Source organism: Cryptosporidium muris, genomic scaffold, assembly GCF_000006515.1.
Source record: "Cryptosporidium muris RN66 scf_1106632373425 genomic scaffold, whole genome shotgun sequence".
NCBI lineage: Eukaryota > Apicomplexa > Conoidasida > Eucoccidiorida > Cryptosporidiidae > Cryptosporidium > Cryptosporidium muris.
Genome location: NW_002196577.1, coordinates 220,806 through 240,552, shown reverse-complemented (window position 1 = coordinate 240,552; position 19,747 = coordinate 220,806). Strand labels below are relative to the sequence as shown.

Sequence of the window (19,747 nt, the reverse complement as noted above, 5' to 3'; positions counted from 1 at the left end):
TGAACTATATTATAGAAGTAAATGAAGCTAATTAATACTTTTAAAGTGGGTAGAGCATATTATAACGAAAGTCGGGTATTTATTAAAATTTGGAGACTTAGTTAAGATTTAGGTATAAACAATTATAACTATTTGAACTAGAATATTTTCAGTATGTTCAAAAAAAATAATTGCTCTAAGTTTATACATTACAATGGAAAGTTTGGGATTACTGAATGATTGTGGAACTTTCGACTACTATCTCTGATAACATATATAGTACACACTTGTCTAAATATTATAGATTTCGTCTTAGCATTTCAACTTACTTTCTAAATATTTGCTATCTTTGTTATTTCAAAATTCAACAAGTTATCTGATAATAGGTGTAAATTCATCATATTTAAGAGATAGTAATATAGTTAATATTCTAAAAGGAATTCTTTGTGTTGTAGTATAAAAATTATGAGATGTTTTACTATGTTTGAGTTATGTGGATTTAGATTGCTTATATATTTCAAGTTTATCTATATATAGTGAAATGTGTAAATTGTGAGGTTTTATATCCTTTAATAGTAATGGTGAATATTTCTCTTTATCTTTAGAATAAATTGTTTTCTGTAATTTTTCCTTATTATATTTTTAAATTGTATTTATCCCTTCATCCTATCATAGTGTGAATATTTAGATATAAATTTGTATTAAAACATTCTAGCTGAGTTTGTCTTTTATAATAAAAAATATCTTTTCTTCGTTTTGACTCTTCAAGTTATTTTATAAGTAGATACTAGTTCATTTTCTTTTAACAAAAAAGCAAGTTCATAAGATAACTGAGTCAAAATCCGTACCTAAATTTTGTATATTCCTAAAGAAATTTATAGCTTAGTTGGTAATTAATCATAATATATCTTATAGAGTGAAATATGCCTTAAAAGTGACAAACTTAAATATAATTTGAGCTTCAAGAGCTTTAAGGTAGAAATTAAGTTAGTAACCACTTTAGTATAGTCAAAGTATTGTGAACTTAGTGTACAGCTATAGAGTTTTATTTAGAAAAAGTTAAGTCATTTCAATTTTAATTTGTTCCCTAGGTTAATTATGTTTTTGCCAGTTTGTGTGGCTTCTCATTATAGCCACTTTCAGAATTTTCCGTCAAATCCAATAAATCCACATAACAAAAATATTGGGAAGAATGCCTTACTCTCAATTCTTGAGCACCAATTCCAAGCAGAAGTTAATCTACCGTCTATACAAGATCCTGCATCAAAAAAATTATCAGCTCCTCCTCCATCAAATCCATGTTTGAAAAAGTCAGCTAAGATAATTTTCTTGAGTTTCTCGCAGCCCCCAAAACAATTTTCAACAAAAATCTTAAGATATTTATTTCCATTAATTACTTCATCTATACTTTCAAGACACAAAACTATTGGAGACAAAATCTTTGGGACTTGTAAATATTTATCAATGAACATCAAAGCATTAGGTACATTTCTATCTCCTAAGTGTATCACAGAAGATCCAACCCAACTACCGACTTCACTTTGAACTTTAGAGACTATTTCACACATTGCCTTGTAGAGTCTTGGAGCTCCTTGTATCCGATGAATCCCCTGACCAGTGTTTCCTAGACGATATCTGTTCTTCTCATCAAGAAGATCATCCTCAGCTATACACCATAATCTCATCATATTGTCCATAACTTCTCTCCACATCGTTAAACTTTGCAAGACATAAAAGTATTGGCGATTATGATCATGATTAAGACGAGAAGACATTCCTTTACTCCCTATTAAAGATAAATTAATATCACTGGGACAATTAGGATCAAAGTAATCTTTCAAAAACTGAATCATCTTATTAATAGGGTCCCTATTATAATATAAAAAGACATTATGGTCATTTAAAGAGTATATACACAGCTCCAGTTCATCTTTGGTTATTTTCTTGTCAGTTAGCTCCCTATTCTTATTTCTAAATAAGCCTCCAGAACTTGATATAAGACCAGATCCTGAACAATTTTCATTTTCTTCTATATTACTATCATTGCTTCTAGTATACATCCAAAATCTACTAAAGGGTCCCCCAATTCCTTTTGAGTTGTTACCTTGGCTGGACTCAATGCTATATCTGCTTAAAATATCTTTTATTGCCATTCTCTTCCTAGTTAAACTCTTATTAAGTAAATTTCTGTCTTTATTGTCTTCAATATTTCTTGTTGCTTCATACAATAATGGGTCATTTAGCAACTCCAAACAGCCCTTGCTGTTTAAGAAATCATATACCGTCAATATAGGTATACAACACTTAAACTGTAATAATTCCTGAATTTCCTCTTTTTGAGTATCCATTAATAAATATAACAACTTCCCATAGGAGTCTCGCATCTTCTCAGGGTTAAGCATTTTATAACGACGAGCTATCTCAAACATATTTTGGAAAAAGATTTCATTATCTTTAAAGTTGCGGTCGTGTACTAGTTTCTGACCATTTTCATAGTCAAATGATACAGCCAGACCACTAAGTATAGCACATACCTGACGTACTTCGTTAACAATCCTTCTTGATTTATTCTCGCATATCACATCTACTCTATCTGTGTACTCGCTTACTTCCAGTGCACCTTCAATTAGTCTTAGCATTTGCCTCTCTTTAACATCAATTCTCAGTGGAACATATTTAGCAGTGTTGATGATTTTCATTATATTTGGACCGGCAAAAGTCTCACTAATGTCTAAATATATATCATCATGTAATGTATCTGCACATTTTCTGGCGTAATTCTGATCGCTGGTCTTATTTTTAAAGTCGTGTGTTCCTAAATATTCTTTAGCTATATCTCTCAGTACTGATTCAAATTCTCCTCCTCCCAATACCCTGTCTAATATATGAATGACTTCGCGTTGATTAAGAGCATGTAATAAATTCAAATTTTCAGACTGAATATGTTTAATAATACCCTCGTTAGTCTCACTATCATTTTCATAGTTCTCTAAATAACAATCCAAATGAGCAACTTCCCCATTTTCAAGGATATCTTTGAGTCTATTGGAAGCACTCATAAATTTCAAAATACCGAGCCCCAGCAATAAATTTAGATCAATTATATCTAACTATAAACCAGAGATAAGTAGTTAAGATGTAGTTGTTAAAATTAAGTCTAAAGTCTAGCTTACTTTTGCGCGACTTTTATTCATTGTCGATATACCGCCATTATTCTTAAGGCTAAGGAAAAGAGAAGTTTTTGCTATCATCCTCTTACAATTTAAAATCCATACTCTAGCTTTCTCCTCCTGCCGAAATTCACTTCTCTTATAAGATATAAATACTTTAGCTGATAAGGAGATTGCTTAAATCTATTTTAGCGGGGTATTTTATTTTGTACCATTACACTTCAAGCCCCACTAAAAGTAGCAGTATAAAAATAAGGACCGTGCCAAGAGCTTGCATAAAGATTAAGTAATTTTAGATATTTAATAACGCTATACTTTAAATTAGATATTGAGACGATAACCTTATATTTATAATCAATGAGTGGTGATTTTGCTGTTCAGGAACAAACTAGGCTAAAAGATCTGCTACTAGACCGTCAGGAAGCTTTGAAAGAACAAAGGAAGGTTTTAGAAAGTATTAATAAGCAATCAGATACACTAAAAATTGGAGATGACATTGATAACATAATTAACTCTATATTAAATGAGGTGGGATTAAATGAATCCATCTTTACAGTTAGTGACACCCCCATTTTAGCCACTAGCACTGGTTCTTTAAAGGAATATACTCCTACATATAGAAAGGGTTTACAACCAGCTATAGCAATTGTAGATCTCAACATAACTGAGGTCAGCAAAGAACACTTTGAGAAGAGCACACAAGCTGATACCACTGATAGCACCCCTTGCAACATATCTGGATTAGCTACTGCAAATACTTCCAATAAATCATTTAAAATATCGATTCCAGTAGCAAATGTTAATGATACTTCTCTTATTGATAATGAAGCTTTGGCAGCTACAACACCTAATACAACAACTTCAGCTGTTAAAGTATCAAGCTTTTTTGATGAATATAATGAGAATAAAGGTGAAATCTTGAAGAGTGGTGAATTTATAGAGTTCTTTAATAAGACTTCACGTATTATAGAGAGAACTTTAGGAGAAAGTGCAATTTTTGATCCATTTTTTGATATCAGAGTAGATTCTACTGTCACAAGTCCAGATATTGCACTTGGATCATCTACAAGCACAAATCCAGGAAATATAGATAGTATTACGAGTAATGGGATATTTAAAAATAGCCAGCTATATCACTGTGAATTGTCGATAAATCGTCCTATTATGGATATTAAAAGTCATTCAGCCTATCCAGAATACTTCATAGTGGCCTATGGGAGCAAAACAAATCAACTATTAAATCCATCATCTACTTCAAATCCTACAATTTTGGACTATGGTGGGTGTGCACTATTATGGTCTATTTCAATGCCAAGGAAGCCTGAGCTTGTATTTATAGCTTCTAGTGCAGTACTTAGAGTCTCATTTAATCCTTATAATCAACATCGTTTTATTGGAACTACATACAATGGAGAAATCTTAATTTGGGATTCTCGCAGTGGAAAGATACCTGTGCAAAAGACCAATACAATGATTTCTAATACAAACAATATGCATTGTTTCCCTGTATATTCAATGGAATTACTTGGAAACAAAGGAGCTCAAAATATTGTATCAATAGATGCAGACGGCAAAGTTTGTAGTTGGAACTTGACAAATATAAATGATCCCATTGAATCTTTCCAGTTAAAAAAGTCCAATTCCAGAGATATTGCAATAAAGTGTATGACACTATCTAAACTCATTAATCCAAACAATATCTACTGTGGTGCTGAAGATGGAAATATATATCAAACCATTATAAAAACAAATAAACCAGGAGTTATTCATAATTCTGTTAATGCTCATAGTGGATTTGTGACTTCTCTAGATTATCACCCAATATGTGACTGCTTTCTTAGTGCTTCTGCTGATTGGACAGTTAAACTCTGGTCTCCCAACTCAAACACTACAGTAATACAAAATACAACCACAAGTTCTTCCTCTATCACTCTTCTCTGTACCTTTGAATCTAGCGAAAATTATGTGATAGATGTAGCTTGGCATCCTATTCACCCAGGTATATTTGCTGTTGTTGATGCAGATAACAATTTAATCATATATGACTTAACCCAAGGAAACTGGCAAGCTCCCGTATGTAAAATTACTACTTCAAACAATAATTCAAACACCTCATTAAATATTGCAAATTCTATTAATTGGTCTAGTGATGGAACAAGACTTTTTATAGGTTATACGAATGGTGACTTAATTATGTGTAACACAGATACGAAAATCTATCAGCCTAGTAGGAATACATGGAATCTCTTTAATGAGAGACTTGAGAGTTTCAAATTTAATAATGGAGACACCAGCAATTCTAGTCCCAACCTAAGCAAATCAGATAGAATAAATTCTACTGAGAATATGGATGACACTAATTATGATTAGTTTAGATCTTAGTTTAGTAATACTTTAGATTTGGAGGTTCAATTCATCTATATTTAAATCGTTCCATAGTGCAATTTCAAATATGTACCTTTTTTCCTAATATTGAAACCTTCAGATTTATTATTAGTAATTAAATATACTTTGATTTAAATATGGTTCACTATTAAACTAGTTAGTCTAGTCCGAGTGAAAATTTATTACTGAATAGAAAGTATTTGAGAGACTGGCGCGTAATGGCCGCAAAGGTTCTTGTTTGTGGATTTTTGGTTCTTCCCCATTATTACTTGGAAGATTTCCTTTAAGATTGCATAAATTAAGCACTTCTAGAAAACCTTAGATATTAAAAATGATGACTGAGGGGATTCACTTAACTGACTTGGATTCGTTAGTTAAAGATCCTAAGTGTGTGGAGGATCTGAGGGATCTAGTCAACGAGAATATTGACAAATACTCAAAACAGATAAATAGTGAGAACTCCTCGCAAATATTAGAGATTATGTTGCAAATAGAAAAGAGGTGTAGACAAGCCTTTGATGGAGATTCACTCTGCATACTAGCTGAAAAGATAATAATCTGGTCTGAAAAATATGGAAGTTTGGATACATCCCTTGAATACCTACAATTACTTTGTAAAAAACGTGGACAATTGAAAAAAGTAATTTCTCATATTATTCATATATTCATGAAATGGTTAATTGATTGTGAATATATTAAGATCGAGTGGTTTGAGTCAAATAATCACGGAGAATTAAATATTTTTGCAAAATCCAATGAACATTCTCCCTTAATATCTACTGAAGACTGTATAAAAGTAATTACAGCATTGAATGAGATAACAAAAGGGAAGATATACTTAGAACTTGAAGCTGCACGTCTAATGATTATATTAAGCAGAATCAAAGAGAGCCAAAATAAAGTCAAGGAAGCATCAAATATACTGGAAGATATAACTATTGAGACTATTGGAAATATGGAAATTAAAGAGAAGTATCAATATATTCTAGAGCAAATGAGATTGGCTTTGTTGTGCAAGGACTTTGTTCGTTTGCAGATATTTGCCAAGAAGATAAACACAAAAGTACTCGACAACTATAATGATTTAAAACTTATATATCATCAGTATCTTATATACTTATGGTTATATGAACAAGAGCCTTACGAAATTGCTCAGTGTTATGCTAATCTCTTGGATTCACTAATCACATCATCTTCTAGTGACAATCTTGACACCTTTAGCTCTATACCAAATCATATAAAGATATTTAGTTATCCTAAACTCGATATATCATTATGTATCGAAGGATTTATATTTTATATGGTTCTTGTACCATGCTCTGAGATTAAAGATAATGAATTAGCACGATTCAAGAAGAAGTATATAAAGTATATTCAACAAAAAATTCCATATTGTGAATACTTTATTGATAATTATTTAAATAAGGAAGTTCTTTTTTTTGAGAATACTAAGTTTTTTACATATTCTATACCATCTTATTTTGAACAACATATAAAGAAATCAGACATCTTTGTGCGAGACAGCAATATTGAGTATATTAGAATGGATTGTTTAGACAACAGAAATATGTTAGTTCCCAAGATGTATTATCAATATCACAAAAGATGTAAAATTAATTTGTGTATAGCCTCCGATAGACTTAAACTATTTTTACATCGGATACAACAAAGAAATTTATGCATCTTCTCTAGATATTATAGAACTATTACTTTTGAAAGAATACAAGAACTAATAAATATTGATGAAGTTGATTTGCAAATTGAGGTTAACGACTTAATTGAACGGAGGTTGTTTTCTGCAAAAATCAATCAACCTGAACGCTATATACACTTCAATTACTCAGACAACTCTAACTCTACATTTGTATTCAACAAATATCATTCTAATATTAAGGATATCTTAAACAAGCTGGACTTAGTTAATGACCTTATCTCTAGTGATCAAATGATCCACCAGTTTAGAGTAAAGAGAGACGCTACACATGCATAAATAGGAGACTTGTTCTAAGTTGTAATTTCTCAAACTATAAGTATACTTTGAATACTATTTAGTAAATCTTATGAGATCAATGGAGATTGCTACTGTGAAATTTACAAATACATAAATAACTAGTTAGAAAGTTTTTTTTATGGAGCTATATGAGTCAACTTCTGTAAGGTATACTAATTACAAGTGTTAAGTATTTCATTTAATCTAATAAAAAAACTCTAATATACATCTTTTTTAGTTTCCTCTATAGTTTCCTCTTCATGGTAGTATTTATTTGATCTGGTACTTCATTTTGATCATTTAGTGAATAAAATTTTGTATTTACTGATTTATTTTGCTTGTTGTGTTCCCGTTCTATCTCTTTCTTTATATTCTTGTTACTCAACCATTGCTTATATAGTATATTTATTTCTATATTTGACAGTGCAAAGTCGTATATCTTGAGATGTCCAAATAAACCAAACGGGGCTATATAACTACCTTTTGGTGACTTTAGATTACCTATACATGAAATCCATGGATCTTGATGATGAGGTAGTTCTATACAATTATTCTTCTTGCCAATACAGTTTGAGTTAACATAAACAGTTATTGTATTGTCTTGAGATGTATTGAACACAACTACTATATGATACCAACCATACTCTAAGTGTTGTCTTAAGTTTATGTCCCATGACATAAAGTGTGTGCTATGGCTTTTTATCTTTACAACATTCTCACTACTATCTCTACTGCTAAGGTTTGTGCCACTTAATGTCACTTTTTTTTGTATAGAGCCTAGTTCTTCATTGAGCCCAATAACAATAAATCCAACTCCATTTGGACTTGATAGCAAACAATAAGGATGTTTTGTTAGCTTAAAGGGTACAAATATCCAAAATTCGCTAGTCCAGTTTTTGCTCAGTCGTACAGGTGGATCTAGCAGTATCCTTCCACCTTCACTAAAGTAGCCAGATTTTTTTTCTAATATATATATTTGTGTTGGATCTATACATATATTCTCATTTGTTGGTCCTCTGTGTGTAGTTATTATACCATAACTCTTCAACCTTATAGGTGTATCATTATCACCTGGTATTGAGTAAACGCTTGCAATATCTTTATATTTAGTATTTAAGAATATTTCTACGTGGCTATATAAGGGCGATTGATATTCAATTTCATCTAACCAGTACAAAGATCTGCAAGTACTAAGTGCAACATTGTCTATTGCTTTTTCACCTACTTCATTTGTTATTTTTGTTAGATATCTTACTTTATTGCAAGGATTTTGAATAATTTGGAATTCACCAATTATTTGGTTATAATCAAATTGTAACAGTAGATCGTCTGTTGAGCTCCAACTTGATGCCTTAGTTAAATAATTGTATGATATAAAGTCAGCATGTACTTCTATGGGGTCAAAAGGTATATTAAATATTCTTGGGCATGTGAATATACCAAATGCGTTCTCTAAATATATGCTATTACCAATCATTATAACATCGTCAAAGCTACAATAAGAGCTAATTCCCATAATCTGTCCATCTATATAAAATTCCTGTATCCAAGTGTAATTTGAAGTTATATTTAAACTTTCATTCATCAAATTTAATCCTTTATATTCCATTCCAGTATTAATATTTGAATAATCTTCATTCAAGTTATTTTTATTTAAATTAATATTCCTGTTCTGAGTTGCATTTTTCTTTGTTTTATTGTTATTCTCATAATCTGCTTCAGAATTCTTTACATTATACTCAGTATTATCAGTGGCTGAATAATACTTACTATTCCTATACATTAGTCGTGGTTTCCCAACTACTGTCATCATGTGCCAACCCATTGGTAAATTTGCACGTTCCAGATTTAACCCTGATGGATAAAATTTTTGACCACTTTTCAGTGTGAAACCTTTAAATACACCAACGTCCATAGTCCCACTAACAGCTAGGTGAGCATCATTCCTACCACAAAACAAAACAGTATAGTTATTTATTGTATCTAACACTGTTTCATTGCGAACTGAATCGCCTAAATTATATGAAGCCAAACTATCCATAGGGGCATTACTTGTGCAGTCTATTGAAGTTTCAGTCTCAACTCTTAAATAAGATTCAATTAGCAATGGATAATGAAACCATACAGTCATTGTCCAACCATTATGTACTGTTTCTCGCATTTCATCAGTACCAGATGAACTATTCTGCTGATTAGACCTTATAACTGAAATTTTCTTTTTGATCTTTGTTGTTAGCTCAACTGATGGCTTTATAAGCAAGCCAGAATTGTTACTTTTTGTATTGTATCCTAATAGTAAGCATTCTACCATTCCTGGACCTGGAACTATGTTTGGCTGATACAGATATGGGTTTTCCTTGTAATTAGACATATCATCAATGTTAATATTTTTATAGTCATCTGAAATTTTGCATTGCAAGTCTGGAGTTAAAGATATTATTGAATATTGATTGTATTTATTATATTCATTTGAAACTGGATCTTTGCTTTTTGTTTTACTCAAATTGTGTGGTAATGGCTCATAAACATAATAATATGGGAAGTTCCTTTCACCTTTCAGTATCCTTATAATTATTCCAAATATTAAGATACCTCTCTTACAAGTATTACTGTCAACTTCAGTGATTTTTTCGCTATCATTTAGACCTTCAAAATTCCTGTTAATTAAATCAATCAAATACGTTGTCTCATTACTTGTTAGCTTAATATTACTATATTTCCAAGTAAAAAAACCTGTTATACCACTTCTCCATAGTTTCAGTATCCAATTCTTTACAAATGACCCTATACTATCGATTTTTGTAAAAAAGGAGTTCGATTCATAAGATGAAACATAAGATTCAAATCTATTTAATATCTGCTCGTTGCTAGTATAACCACCATATACACGAAATTGGCTAAAATACCCCCAATTTGAGCCACTCTCCAAACTACCACCTATTATTGTGATATTACCTTTTAGACCATTCAATTTGCGAATTGAACCTATATATACACCATTGACGAAATATTTAATCAAACCCATACTGTATACTATATGTATTAATACCCATGGTTGTAGTATCCAAGGGTCTTGATTAAAATCAATGAATTGTTCTATATTCTGATTCATAATCTTGCAATGTGTACTCCTTTTTCTTATATTGAGCTGACGATACAAGTTTGATAATGTTGCTACTTTGTTTATTGAATTTGAACTACTATTAGGTACACTTCCTAAAATACTATTCCCAACATTACCAGCTGCAGAATTAGTTGTTGCTGATGTACGACCATTGCCAATATTACTCGTACTATTTCCCCTTAATACACATTTTAAAAATCTCCCACTGCTATCCCAAAATCCTATTGTCCCAGTCTTGCGATGAATTGTAAATAGCCCCTCCATTTCATCAGTACTACATAGAACATGTAATGTTGGAGATTCTGTAATGTTAATTGCATTTGTACTATCTTTTAGTAGCTCTTTATCGCTACTTGAAGTGGGAATACTAATTTTATCATTCTTTTTATGACCTACCTGATTTTGGATTAAGTTCAGTGGTGGCAATTTTGCCCACACCTCGATAGTAAAGTTATTTCCTTGTGTTTGTATGCCAGGTACCACTATTATAGCACTATCTGGACCATTAAGAGTATTAACTCCATTTAAATAACAGCTTCTATCAACTTTATGGCTCATATATGCCCAATGTGGCGAATTAGGTCCTAAAGCTGATATTGGATTCCCAGATATGTAAATGCTTTGTTGAACATAAGAAGATGTAAGTAAACTACGTATCATCATACCATTGAAGTCTACTGCAAAATGTAATGGTATTTCTTTCCAAATCCAATTGCTATCGTGTAGGCTATCTTGTAGTAAGTACTTATCTGTTAATCTTAATTCTAAATTAGGTACTTTTTGGGTATTTTCATCACTATCACTATAAATCCCATAGCATTTCTCATTTATTTCTAAACTATCGTCTTCTAGATATGGTAATTCAGTTATCTGTGGGTGATCTTTAGAAAGTAGATCAAGTATATAGATTTGGTGTTTTTTCTTTGAAGCTTGTAGTATCCACAATGCATCGTCATCATATATATCGAAGGGAACAGAAAATATTGAATGTATACATGGTAGTGCATTTGGGAACAACAAATTAAAATTCCTTTGTCTTTTTATAGTCAACTCTAGGCACTTTTTAAAATTGATATTTGGTGTGTTTAGTGCAGAGAATTCATGAATAGCTGCAACCTTAAACCCATATGGATTATCGATGAAATTTAAAGTTGGGTCTATTTCACGATATACCTGTATTGCTTCTTCATTAGTTATATTACCTTCGCTAAATACGCTATCTGGTATAACTGACGTTACTATAGGATCTAAACCAGACTTTAGTCTCTTATTTAATTGCAAGTAATAAAATAAAATGCTTGGACTAGCATACCTATTTAAGTTATATGTTAGCTTTGTAATAGAATTCAAGTGTTCAACCGCTTCGTAATCTTCTACTTCATTCCCTATTTCTAATTTGTTACTTGCCATTTCAGTGCAACAATTCTGACTGTTGTCCTCATCTAAATTGTGACTTAAAGTCATATATAAGCTGTTTGTATCGCCAAAAAATGAGGTATTCCTTTCCTCTGACAGAGCTACTGTTTGAGATTGCTTTATAGCTATATTATTATGTGATCTTCTTTCTTCTAAGTATTTTGTTTTGTATTGATTTAACCATTCTTTCAAATCTAAAACTCTCAGTAAGTGGAGATTAGATGTATATGGTTGTAGTAGAGACGGTATATCTCCTGTGTTTCCAGTTATTAAACTCAGGCCATGATCTGAATTAAAAAACGATGGCCTTGGAGCTTTATTACTTATATTACCTAAGAAAATATTTCTTGCACCTATTGATTTCGGTTGCAAAGTCACTATATCGAAGTTACTTTTATTATTTAGATCCCCTGTTTTTGCACCACTTTCTATATTGTTATTCAAGGATCCTACAGAATTTAGTAATTCAAGTGTAACGTCTTTATGAATATTTTCTGTTGGATTTAAACCTAGAATAAGCTGTATTAGCTCTTCATCACTATCTTGATTGAATTTTTGGGTTTCACTATCACTTTTAGTTGATAATAAAACATTCATGATTTTGATCATTGCCTCAGTAGTAGCATTTGTTGTCTCGAAGGATAAGGGATCATCTATTTCATTTAGCACTTGTCTTGCGTCTATTTCTGTAAACTTTTTTATCGAAAGTAACAAATTTATATCTAGTGACTTTGGCTTCTTGTATTCTTTGTATGTATATCCTGGTATTGGTAAAGAGTAAGTTTTATCTTGCATTTGCAGTGATTTCATATATTTTATCCTTTCATTATCTTCAAATTCTGTATAAATTTCTTCTTTTGATCCTGTATGATATCTTGGATTAGCATTATCTTTAAAGATTGAAATAGAATCTTTACTTATATCAGCTAGTTCATTATTCTCATATAGTTCAGAAAATAATAGACCCGAATTTCTATTCAGTTTAAGCTGAAATTTTACTGGAATTGCTCTAGGTATTTTAAAATATATATCGCTTAAGTCTAGTATAATTGCATTCAAGCTTAACTTTGCTATAAGTGCACGAACTTTTGGATCTCTACCACTTTCATATGAAACATTCGCAATTGGACTCACTTCATCAATATATAATGCTGATATAGCATTACTTTTATTAACTAAATCATGCAATTTAATTGATGGATCTATAATTTGTTCTATACCTAACTTTTGAGCAACTTCTGGATAATTTAGAATACATAATTCCATTGTAGTTTTCACCATACTGCTTGTTACAAACTTTATTCGTTGTACAATAGTCATGTGTACTGCTAACAAATCCTCAATTAGTTTATTCATATTGCCATCAGAAAATCCATAACTTCTTAAAGACTCTGCCAACTCCTCAGAAACAAGCATTATATTATAATTATCGCTTGGACCAAATCTACTATCTAAGGTAACTCTTAAAGCTATTGCCAAACCTTCAGGGCGACTTTCACATCTTTTTATTGCTGAAACTATTGTTATTCTATCATCATGTGACAAAAATCCCAAACAGTCAGAGCGTAAATGCATCCTTATTAGCTGCTCAATACTAACATCATCATCAACTCCACTATTCCCAGTATTTATTGTGGACATGTCATGATAAAATCTTAAGCTAACATGTTTGAATGAATCCCCTATTAGTGAAGATGAATGTTTCCTTTTCAAATTTGCAAGTTTATCAATATTACTATATATTTGTTTTTTTATATTATGCGAAGTATTAGAATAGTTTATGCCAATATTACCACTTTCATGTATTTCAGAGCTAGAATAATCTACATATTCATCATTTTTGTAGCGATTTTTTATTGATGCTAACAACGTAGTAATTGGCTTATATAATTTGATCCCCAACAAAAGCAAAATGAGGAAGCCTACCAATAAGTAGTTGCAGATAATTGCAAATATAAAAATTGCAATTGTTGAATAACGTGAGTATCCCAAAGATAGAATATTTAAAACTTCTGTATTATTTGTCCACTCTACCCTTTTATTAGCCACAAATGGTATAATATTTACATTTAATCTTGGCCATATGACTGCTATTAATAACAATATTATACAAAAATTTGATAACCTTTGGATTATATAATAAAAGAATGGCCAGCTCCAGTACGTTTGTTGAACTCTACTCCCACCAGTCGCTACTCTTTGTTGCTGATGTTGTAACTCCACAACCTCATCATCATCTTGTTTTAGTGCTTCATCTTCTCTCTCTAAAATAGCTTCATATCTGTCTTTGTCATGTGGTCTCAATATACTATATAGCCAGTCATACAAGACTGTTATAGCCAAACAACTAAACATGCCGACAGTAGCTACTAGTACCACTTTAGATATTGTATACACAGATCCTCCTGGAACTGCATAATAAAATAAGGAATTATTAATGCCTGGAGCTAAACTAATAGTAATAATCAGTACAAGATATAATATCTGCCTCCAGCAAGTAGCTAATTCCCATGTAAACCGTTGAGTTTTTTCATACCCACTACTCCACCAACCAAATAATATACGTCTTCTTTGTGGTGTCTCAGTTTTCATTTCTCGCTGAACAAAGAAAGCATATATTAATGGAAATAAAATTATCCACAAAAAAAATGAGCCAGCTGCAATAAATATTGCAATTTTATGATTTGAGTCAAAACATGTATTTTCTGATGCTATGCTAACTACATCTACTGTAGCTGGAGTCTGGCCAAAGCTATCATATCTATTCAATAATGGTGAACTAGAGAATGAAGATGATGAAGTTTCAGCTTTTGACGTTATATTCATTTGTAGTCCTACACAATTAATTACTGATACTAATTCTTGAGCTATACTCGTATAATACACGAAAAAAGAAACTATTAACAAACTCATAAACCATGATATAAACGACTTCTGAAAATACAGACATTCACCCTCAATTTCTCGTCGTCCCATTAAAAACTTGCTTACTTCTCTTTTTCGGAAATACAAAATAATAGGAGCTATAATTAACGAAAAAAAAATCAGAATTAGCGGAGAAGCTGCACTCACTATAGTAAAAATAATTAGATATTCCTTCCCATTTGTTGGTATACCATATTTGCTTACTATGCATTGCAGAAGTGGATTCCATATCCACTCTGAAGATAGCAGTGAAAATACTTTTGATATCTCTAAATATCCTTGAAAATCAACAATTTTAAATTTAAAAAGCAAACTTAGTACTTGTATATGCTGAATTAGACATCTTATCAAAGTTATTTGTGCTATTGGATTTTCTTCTTCATTTGCAGTTGGTTCCATTCGTAATATCCATACAATATAAATTGAAATAGATAACATTATAAACTGAGCTATGACAAGAGGAATACAGTTGAGTACTGAACACTTTTTACAACTACTATACTCTCCAGAGAAATCTATAAGTTTTGCATAGCCTGGTTCACAACTATCACACAAAATGCCGGAATTACCTTTTGCGCATGCTGCAACTTGTAATTCATTAATAGACTTATCTTCTTTAAACGTGCTATTTCCTAGTAAACTTACACACTGAGCCTCTCCACCAAAACAAGGCAGTATATAAGATGCCAAAGGGCTTTTCAAAGCTTGTTCTTCATGACAAATCTTGTAAGTTGTTGAGTAATTGGGATACTTTTTAATTTTATCTATACCAATGCTATAACAATAAGAGGCAACATTCCAGAATCCCCCCGAATTCGGCTTATTTAAATAACACCATTCATTGACTTCACATTTAATACAGGTTTGATTTCTTAAGCTTTGAGTCTTGTAACCTGGAGCACAAAAGCAGTCAATAGAGCCACTGGATTTTATCGTGGGAGTTATTTGTTTACTAGGACATGATGTACATATTCCACTGATATTTTTCTCAGAATAAAATGCAATAGGGCATGGAATGCATGAAGATTCAGTATAGCTGCCTGCAAAGGAATATTTCCCTGGGCCACAAGGTTCACATTTGTTACCTGAAGTTGAGACGTATGTGCCTGCCAGGCATAAGGCGCAATTATTATCTATTTTTGCATAACCAATTGGACATGATTCTTTATTAATACATATCACTGGGAAAAGTTTCAGGTGTATTATATATATGAAGATTTTGAGTGTTATTAGCTGGATATTGGTATGATGGCACTTTTTGAAAGCCATTAGGTAAATAAAGTTCAATTAAATAAACCATGTACAACTTAAATTAATTGAAGCCTGTTAACCTTCTGAATAAATATTTATACCTTTTTCTTCTTATATTAACACTTAGCTAATAATATTTAGTTGCTGCATGACATCTCTTTTTTAAAAAATTGGCGCCTCAATGTGGCAAACTGAACTTTCTAAGAGTACCATGTAGCAATCCTTTTATAACAATATAATCTTATTTTCTACTTTAGATTATTAAAGGATGAATGAAAATACAAAGTGTTAATATGCGTATATAAAAATTGGTAAAATTATTCAATATAATCCATAAGTATAGTAGGGAAATGGATTTAGAATTTTAGTTAGTACTATATCTCTATTTTATAGATTTAAAATGTATCTGATAAGGAGTATTTACTAGATTTAATATTCTTTCTAAGAAAAACTATGAGTTCAATTACGCACCTGTATATATGGGGAGGAAGTGCCATTTGATAATGATTTTATGTGAATAATTCTTTTGAGATGTGACTGGATCGAGAATGTATCAGACCAAGAATCTACAAATCTCTCGGAATTTACCTATAACATAATTATTAATGAAAGTTTTATTATTAGAAAGTTGTTTAACATTAAATAATGGATTACAAAATAGCTACTAAAGCTTACATCAAAGGCTATATATATGCGAAAAAAGGTGAAATATGAGTTCACACTTTATAAGTAGACGGCTCTCATAACTTACGAATATAGAAACCTTTTTCATTGTTAATAAACTGGCAACAAAGGTGGAAAGAGTACCCCTGCATAGGATAAGAGATCTTATTTGAAGTAGAAGTAGTAGATTTACAAATATTCAGCATAGGAAACATGCTACTTCTAGGTAGTTGTAGTTTCAACAAAATTAACCTAAAACTTGGGTAGATATCTTTAAGAGGTAGATTTAAAGTACCTATAAACTTCAAAATGTTGATAATAAGTATTTAAGGAAGGGAAAAGAGTAATATACCTCAAAGGTGAGACTTTCTTCAGAGATTCCAGATGAATCAGTAATAATTAAAATTAATTTATGAAGCTGATTCTTTCTTATGTATGGTTTAATAGATAGAACTGCCCTATCGATATATCTTTGGACAAGAGGTGATTTATTCCACCATACTGAAATCCCAAATTTCCTTATTCTAGTAAAAATTTCCCATGGATAAATTCTTCCAATATACAACGAAATATGGAAGCAAGTTTTAATTAATTCATAAATTTCCTCAAGTTCTAATTTAGCAACTTCAATATGTAACATTCCCTAATATAAAAAAGTTCTAAGTAAAATAGTATTCAACCAATTTGTCTTGATTTCAGTACAATACCGAAAAAATATACTGTAATTAAAATATCTAAGTGATTATTTAGTTAATATATGATACTTTCACTGTTTGTCTCATTCAGTTGTTATTCATGAATCTGATTAAATGAAACCCTTTAGAAAAGAATCAATAGATGAGTCATTAATATATCCAATAATTTTATGATATTCAATTAGATTTTATTTTCTAAGAAATTAATGGAACTTACAATGAGAGTAATTAAGTTTTTCGGAGAGTGGCAGCTAGTAGTAAATAAAGGCATATTAGCGCCTCAAATTTCTGCATGCATGCAGTGTATGCAAACCGGTATAGGAGGATATTTATCAGTAATTTTGTACACGATTTCACGTTTATAAATGCAAACAAAGCTAAATATGAATATCTCAGTCCTCCCTATATTATTTTTGCTTTTATTTATCCTCAAGATGCCAATACCATGTGAAGCTGGCTTTATACATGATGTTGGTAGATTTTTCTCGACTTATCTAAAGGCATTTTATCCCTCTATAGTAACTCCGAAAAAGCTATATAGCCCAGACTTTGAATTACAAAAACAACTAATTTCACAGTCCGAGGATTTGATGGAAGAGCTCGTTAATCTAAATGGAAATTTAACAAGTGTGGAGCAAGACTGGCTAAATATTCAGAATTATGCAGAGCTGAGACGTCACCCAAAAAATATATTTGCTGAAAATACACTTGGGGTTATCGATAGCTTATCTGATGTCATAGCTAAAATGTCCTTATCGTCAGCATTCAGGAATATGGAAGCCCCGGTAGTGTTCTTAGAGCCTCCCGCAGTAGCAATCAAACAAGAATCAGTAACATCTTCATCACCTTGTAATACATGTGTTGGTAAACTCAATCTTACGAAGCCTGAAATGAAGGCATTCAAATCAGAACTCAAACGAATCAGAAGAATTGATACAAAAACATTAAAGGGAGCAAATAAAGAATTATTGGAGACTGAGTCACTAGCTAAAGAAACTTTGCAGCATAGAGCTAAGATTATCAATGACATTCAACATTTATCTGCACAAATCCTAAAAAGCGGAATTGAAGATACTGCAGATAGCATAGAAATGAAATTTTTACAGTCAGACCTTGCAATGGCAGAGCAAAGACATGCAGCCCTTGTTGCTAAGCAAAAAGCTTTGGTTCGTCTTATTAATGACTTGTCAAAAAAATAATTAAACCATATAAGGAATATTCTACTATTATAGTCAAAAACAAATATCTTTAGCTTGATTAAACTATTAAAAAAACTTTGTTTCCCGATGTGGAGTAGGCAAATTGCATAAAATCATGTCAGTACAGTATTGCCAACTGCCCCACCATGGCATACGAGTAGTTGCTTAATGTGTTGTTCAAGGATTGATGCTCTTACACCCCTGGAAATATCTCTTGATCCAGAACCCCTTACAATCATTCCATCTTTGAATTTCTCGAAGTAGCAACTTCCATCAGTAAGTGACCAGTTCCCATTATCGTCAAGCTCCACAATAAGGCCTAAGGGCTTTAAAAACAAATTCCAAAGGTTTAACATGCCTTCAGACCTATCATTGTGTGAGTCTAGTTGAAGTACTCCAGTTACTTCGTGTACACTAATGATAACATGTGAGTTCTTTGTTATTTGTAACGAAGACTCGTCATTATTATGGATCATAGCTACAGATTCAAATAGTTTATTCAAGTTTTCAGGTTTTACACTATAGTTCATTTTACGTACTTCAAAACAATCTAATTCCTGAAAATTTAGATCTATACCTTTATTTTGTACTTCTTTAGTACTTTTCTTTTGGTAATTATCATTGGGAACTTCTCTAAAGTAGTATCTTCTCACACTCCTAATACCATTGTTACAGGACATCTTATTTCTCTTCAAATTCCACCGCTTACCTCTAAAATTATTATGAGAAACTTTTCTACCTCCATTGCTTGAGTTTCTATTTCTTTTAAATGGTACTTGCTTTTGTTTCCTAGGAGCTTCTAGCTGAATTAATTCATCCAAGGAGTAATTCAAGTTACCTTTCCGACTATTCCTTTCTTCAATCATTAAATTTAATAAAGTAATCTCAGAATACCTTCACGACAGCTTAAAACTGCTAAGTTCTGGAAAGTAGATGAGAGATTTTTCAAA

The 19,747-nt window shown here is 31.5% G+C and overlaps 6 protein-coding genes across 6 annotated transcripts, besides 2 other annotated features; 3 read left to right on the top strand and 3 right to left on the bottom strand.

Moving 5' to 3' along the window:
- Positions 1-1,036: 1,036 nt before the first annotated feature.
- On the bottom strand, positions 1,037-3,038 carry CMU_036290 (uncharacterized protein; the record flags this gene model as incomplete). The annotated part of the gene is made up of 1 exon (XM_002141769.1): positions 1,037-3,038. The coding sequence occupies one exon, from the start codon at positions 3,036-3,038 to the stop codon at positions 1,119-1,121; it is 1,920 nt and encodes a 639-aa protein (XP_002141805.1). The 3' UTR covers positions 1,037-1,118.
- Positions 3,039-3,506: 468 nt separating this feature from the next.
- Positions 3,507-5,519, top strand: CMU_036280 (uncharacterized protein; the record flags this gene model as incomplete). The annotated part of the gene is made up of 1 exon (XM_002141768.1): positions 3,507-5,519. The coding sequence occupies one exon, from the start codon at positions 3,507-3,509 to the stop codon at positions 5,517-5,519; it is 2,013 nt and encodes a 670-aa protein (XP_002141804.1).
- Positions 5,520-5,865: 346 nt separating this feature from the next.
- On the top strand, positions 5,866-7,524 carry CMU_036270 (PCI domain-containing protein; the record flags this gene model as incomplete). The annotated part of the gene is made up of 1 exon (XM_002141767.1): positions 5,866-7,524. The coding sequence occupies one exon, from the start codon at positions 5,866-5,868 to the stop codon at positions 7,522-7,524; it is 1,659 nt and encodes a 552-aa protein (XP_002141803.1).
- Positions 7,525-7,768: 244 nt separating this feature from the next.
- On the bottom strand, positions 7,769-16,258 carry CMU_036260 (uncharacterized protein; the record flags this gene model as incomplete). Its single annotated transcript, XM_002141766.1, has 1 exon — positions 7,769-16,258. One exon carries the CDS (start codon positions 16,256-16,258, stop codon positions 7,769-7,771), a length of 8,490 nt encoding a protein of 2,829 aa, XP_002141802.1.
- Positions 9,168-9,190: a sequence feature (AT_rich).
- Positions 16,259-17,296: 1,038 nt separating the features above from the next.
- Positions 17,297-17,317: a sequence feature (AT_rich).
- A 646-nt stretch (positions 17,318-17,963) lies between these two features.
- On the top strand, positions 17,964-18,797 carry CMU_036250 (uncharacterized protein; the record flags this gene model as incomplete). The annotated part of the gene is made up of 1 exon (XM_002141765.1): positions 17,964-18,797. The coding sequence occupies one exon, from the start codon at positions 17,964-17,966 to the stop codon at positions 18,795-18,797; it is 834 nt and encodes a 277-aa protein (XP_002141801.1).
- A 113-nt stretch (positions 18,798-18,910) lies between these two features.
- Positions 18,911-19,663, bottom strand: CMU_036240 (uncharacterized protein; the record flags this gene model as incomplete). The annotated part of the gene is made up of 1 exon (XM_002141764.1): positions 18,911-19,663. One exon carries the CDS (start codon positions 19,661-19,663, stop codon positions 18,911-18,913), a length of 753 nt encoding a protein of 250 aa, XP_002141800.1.
- Between the last annotated feature and the right edge of the window lie 84 nt (positions 19,664-19,747).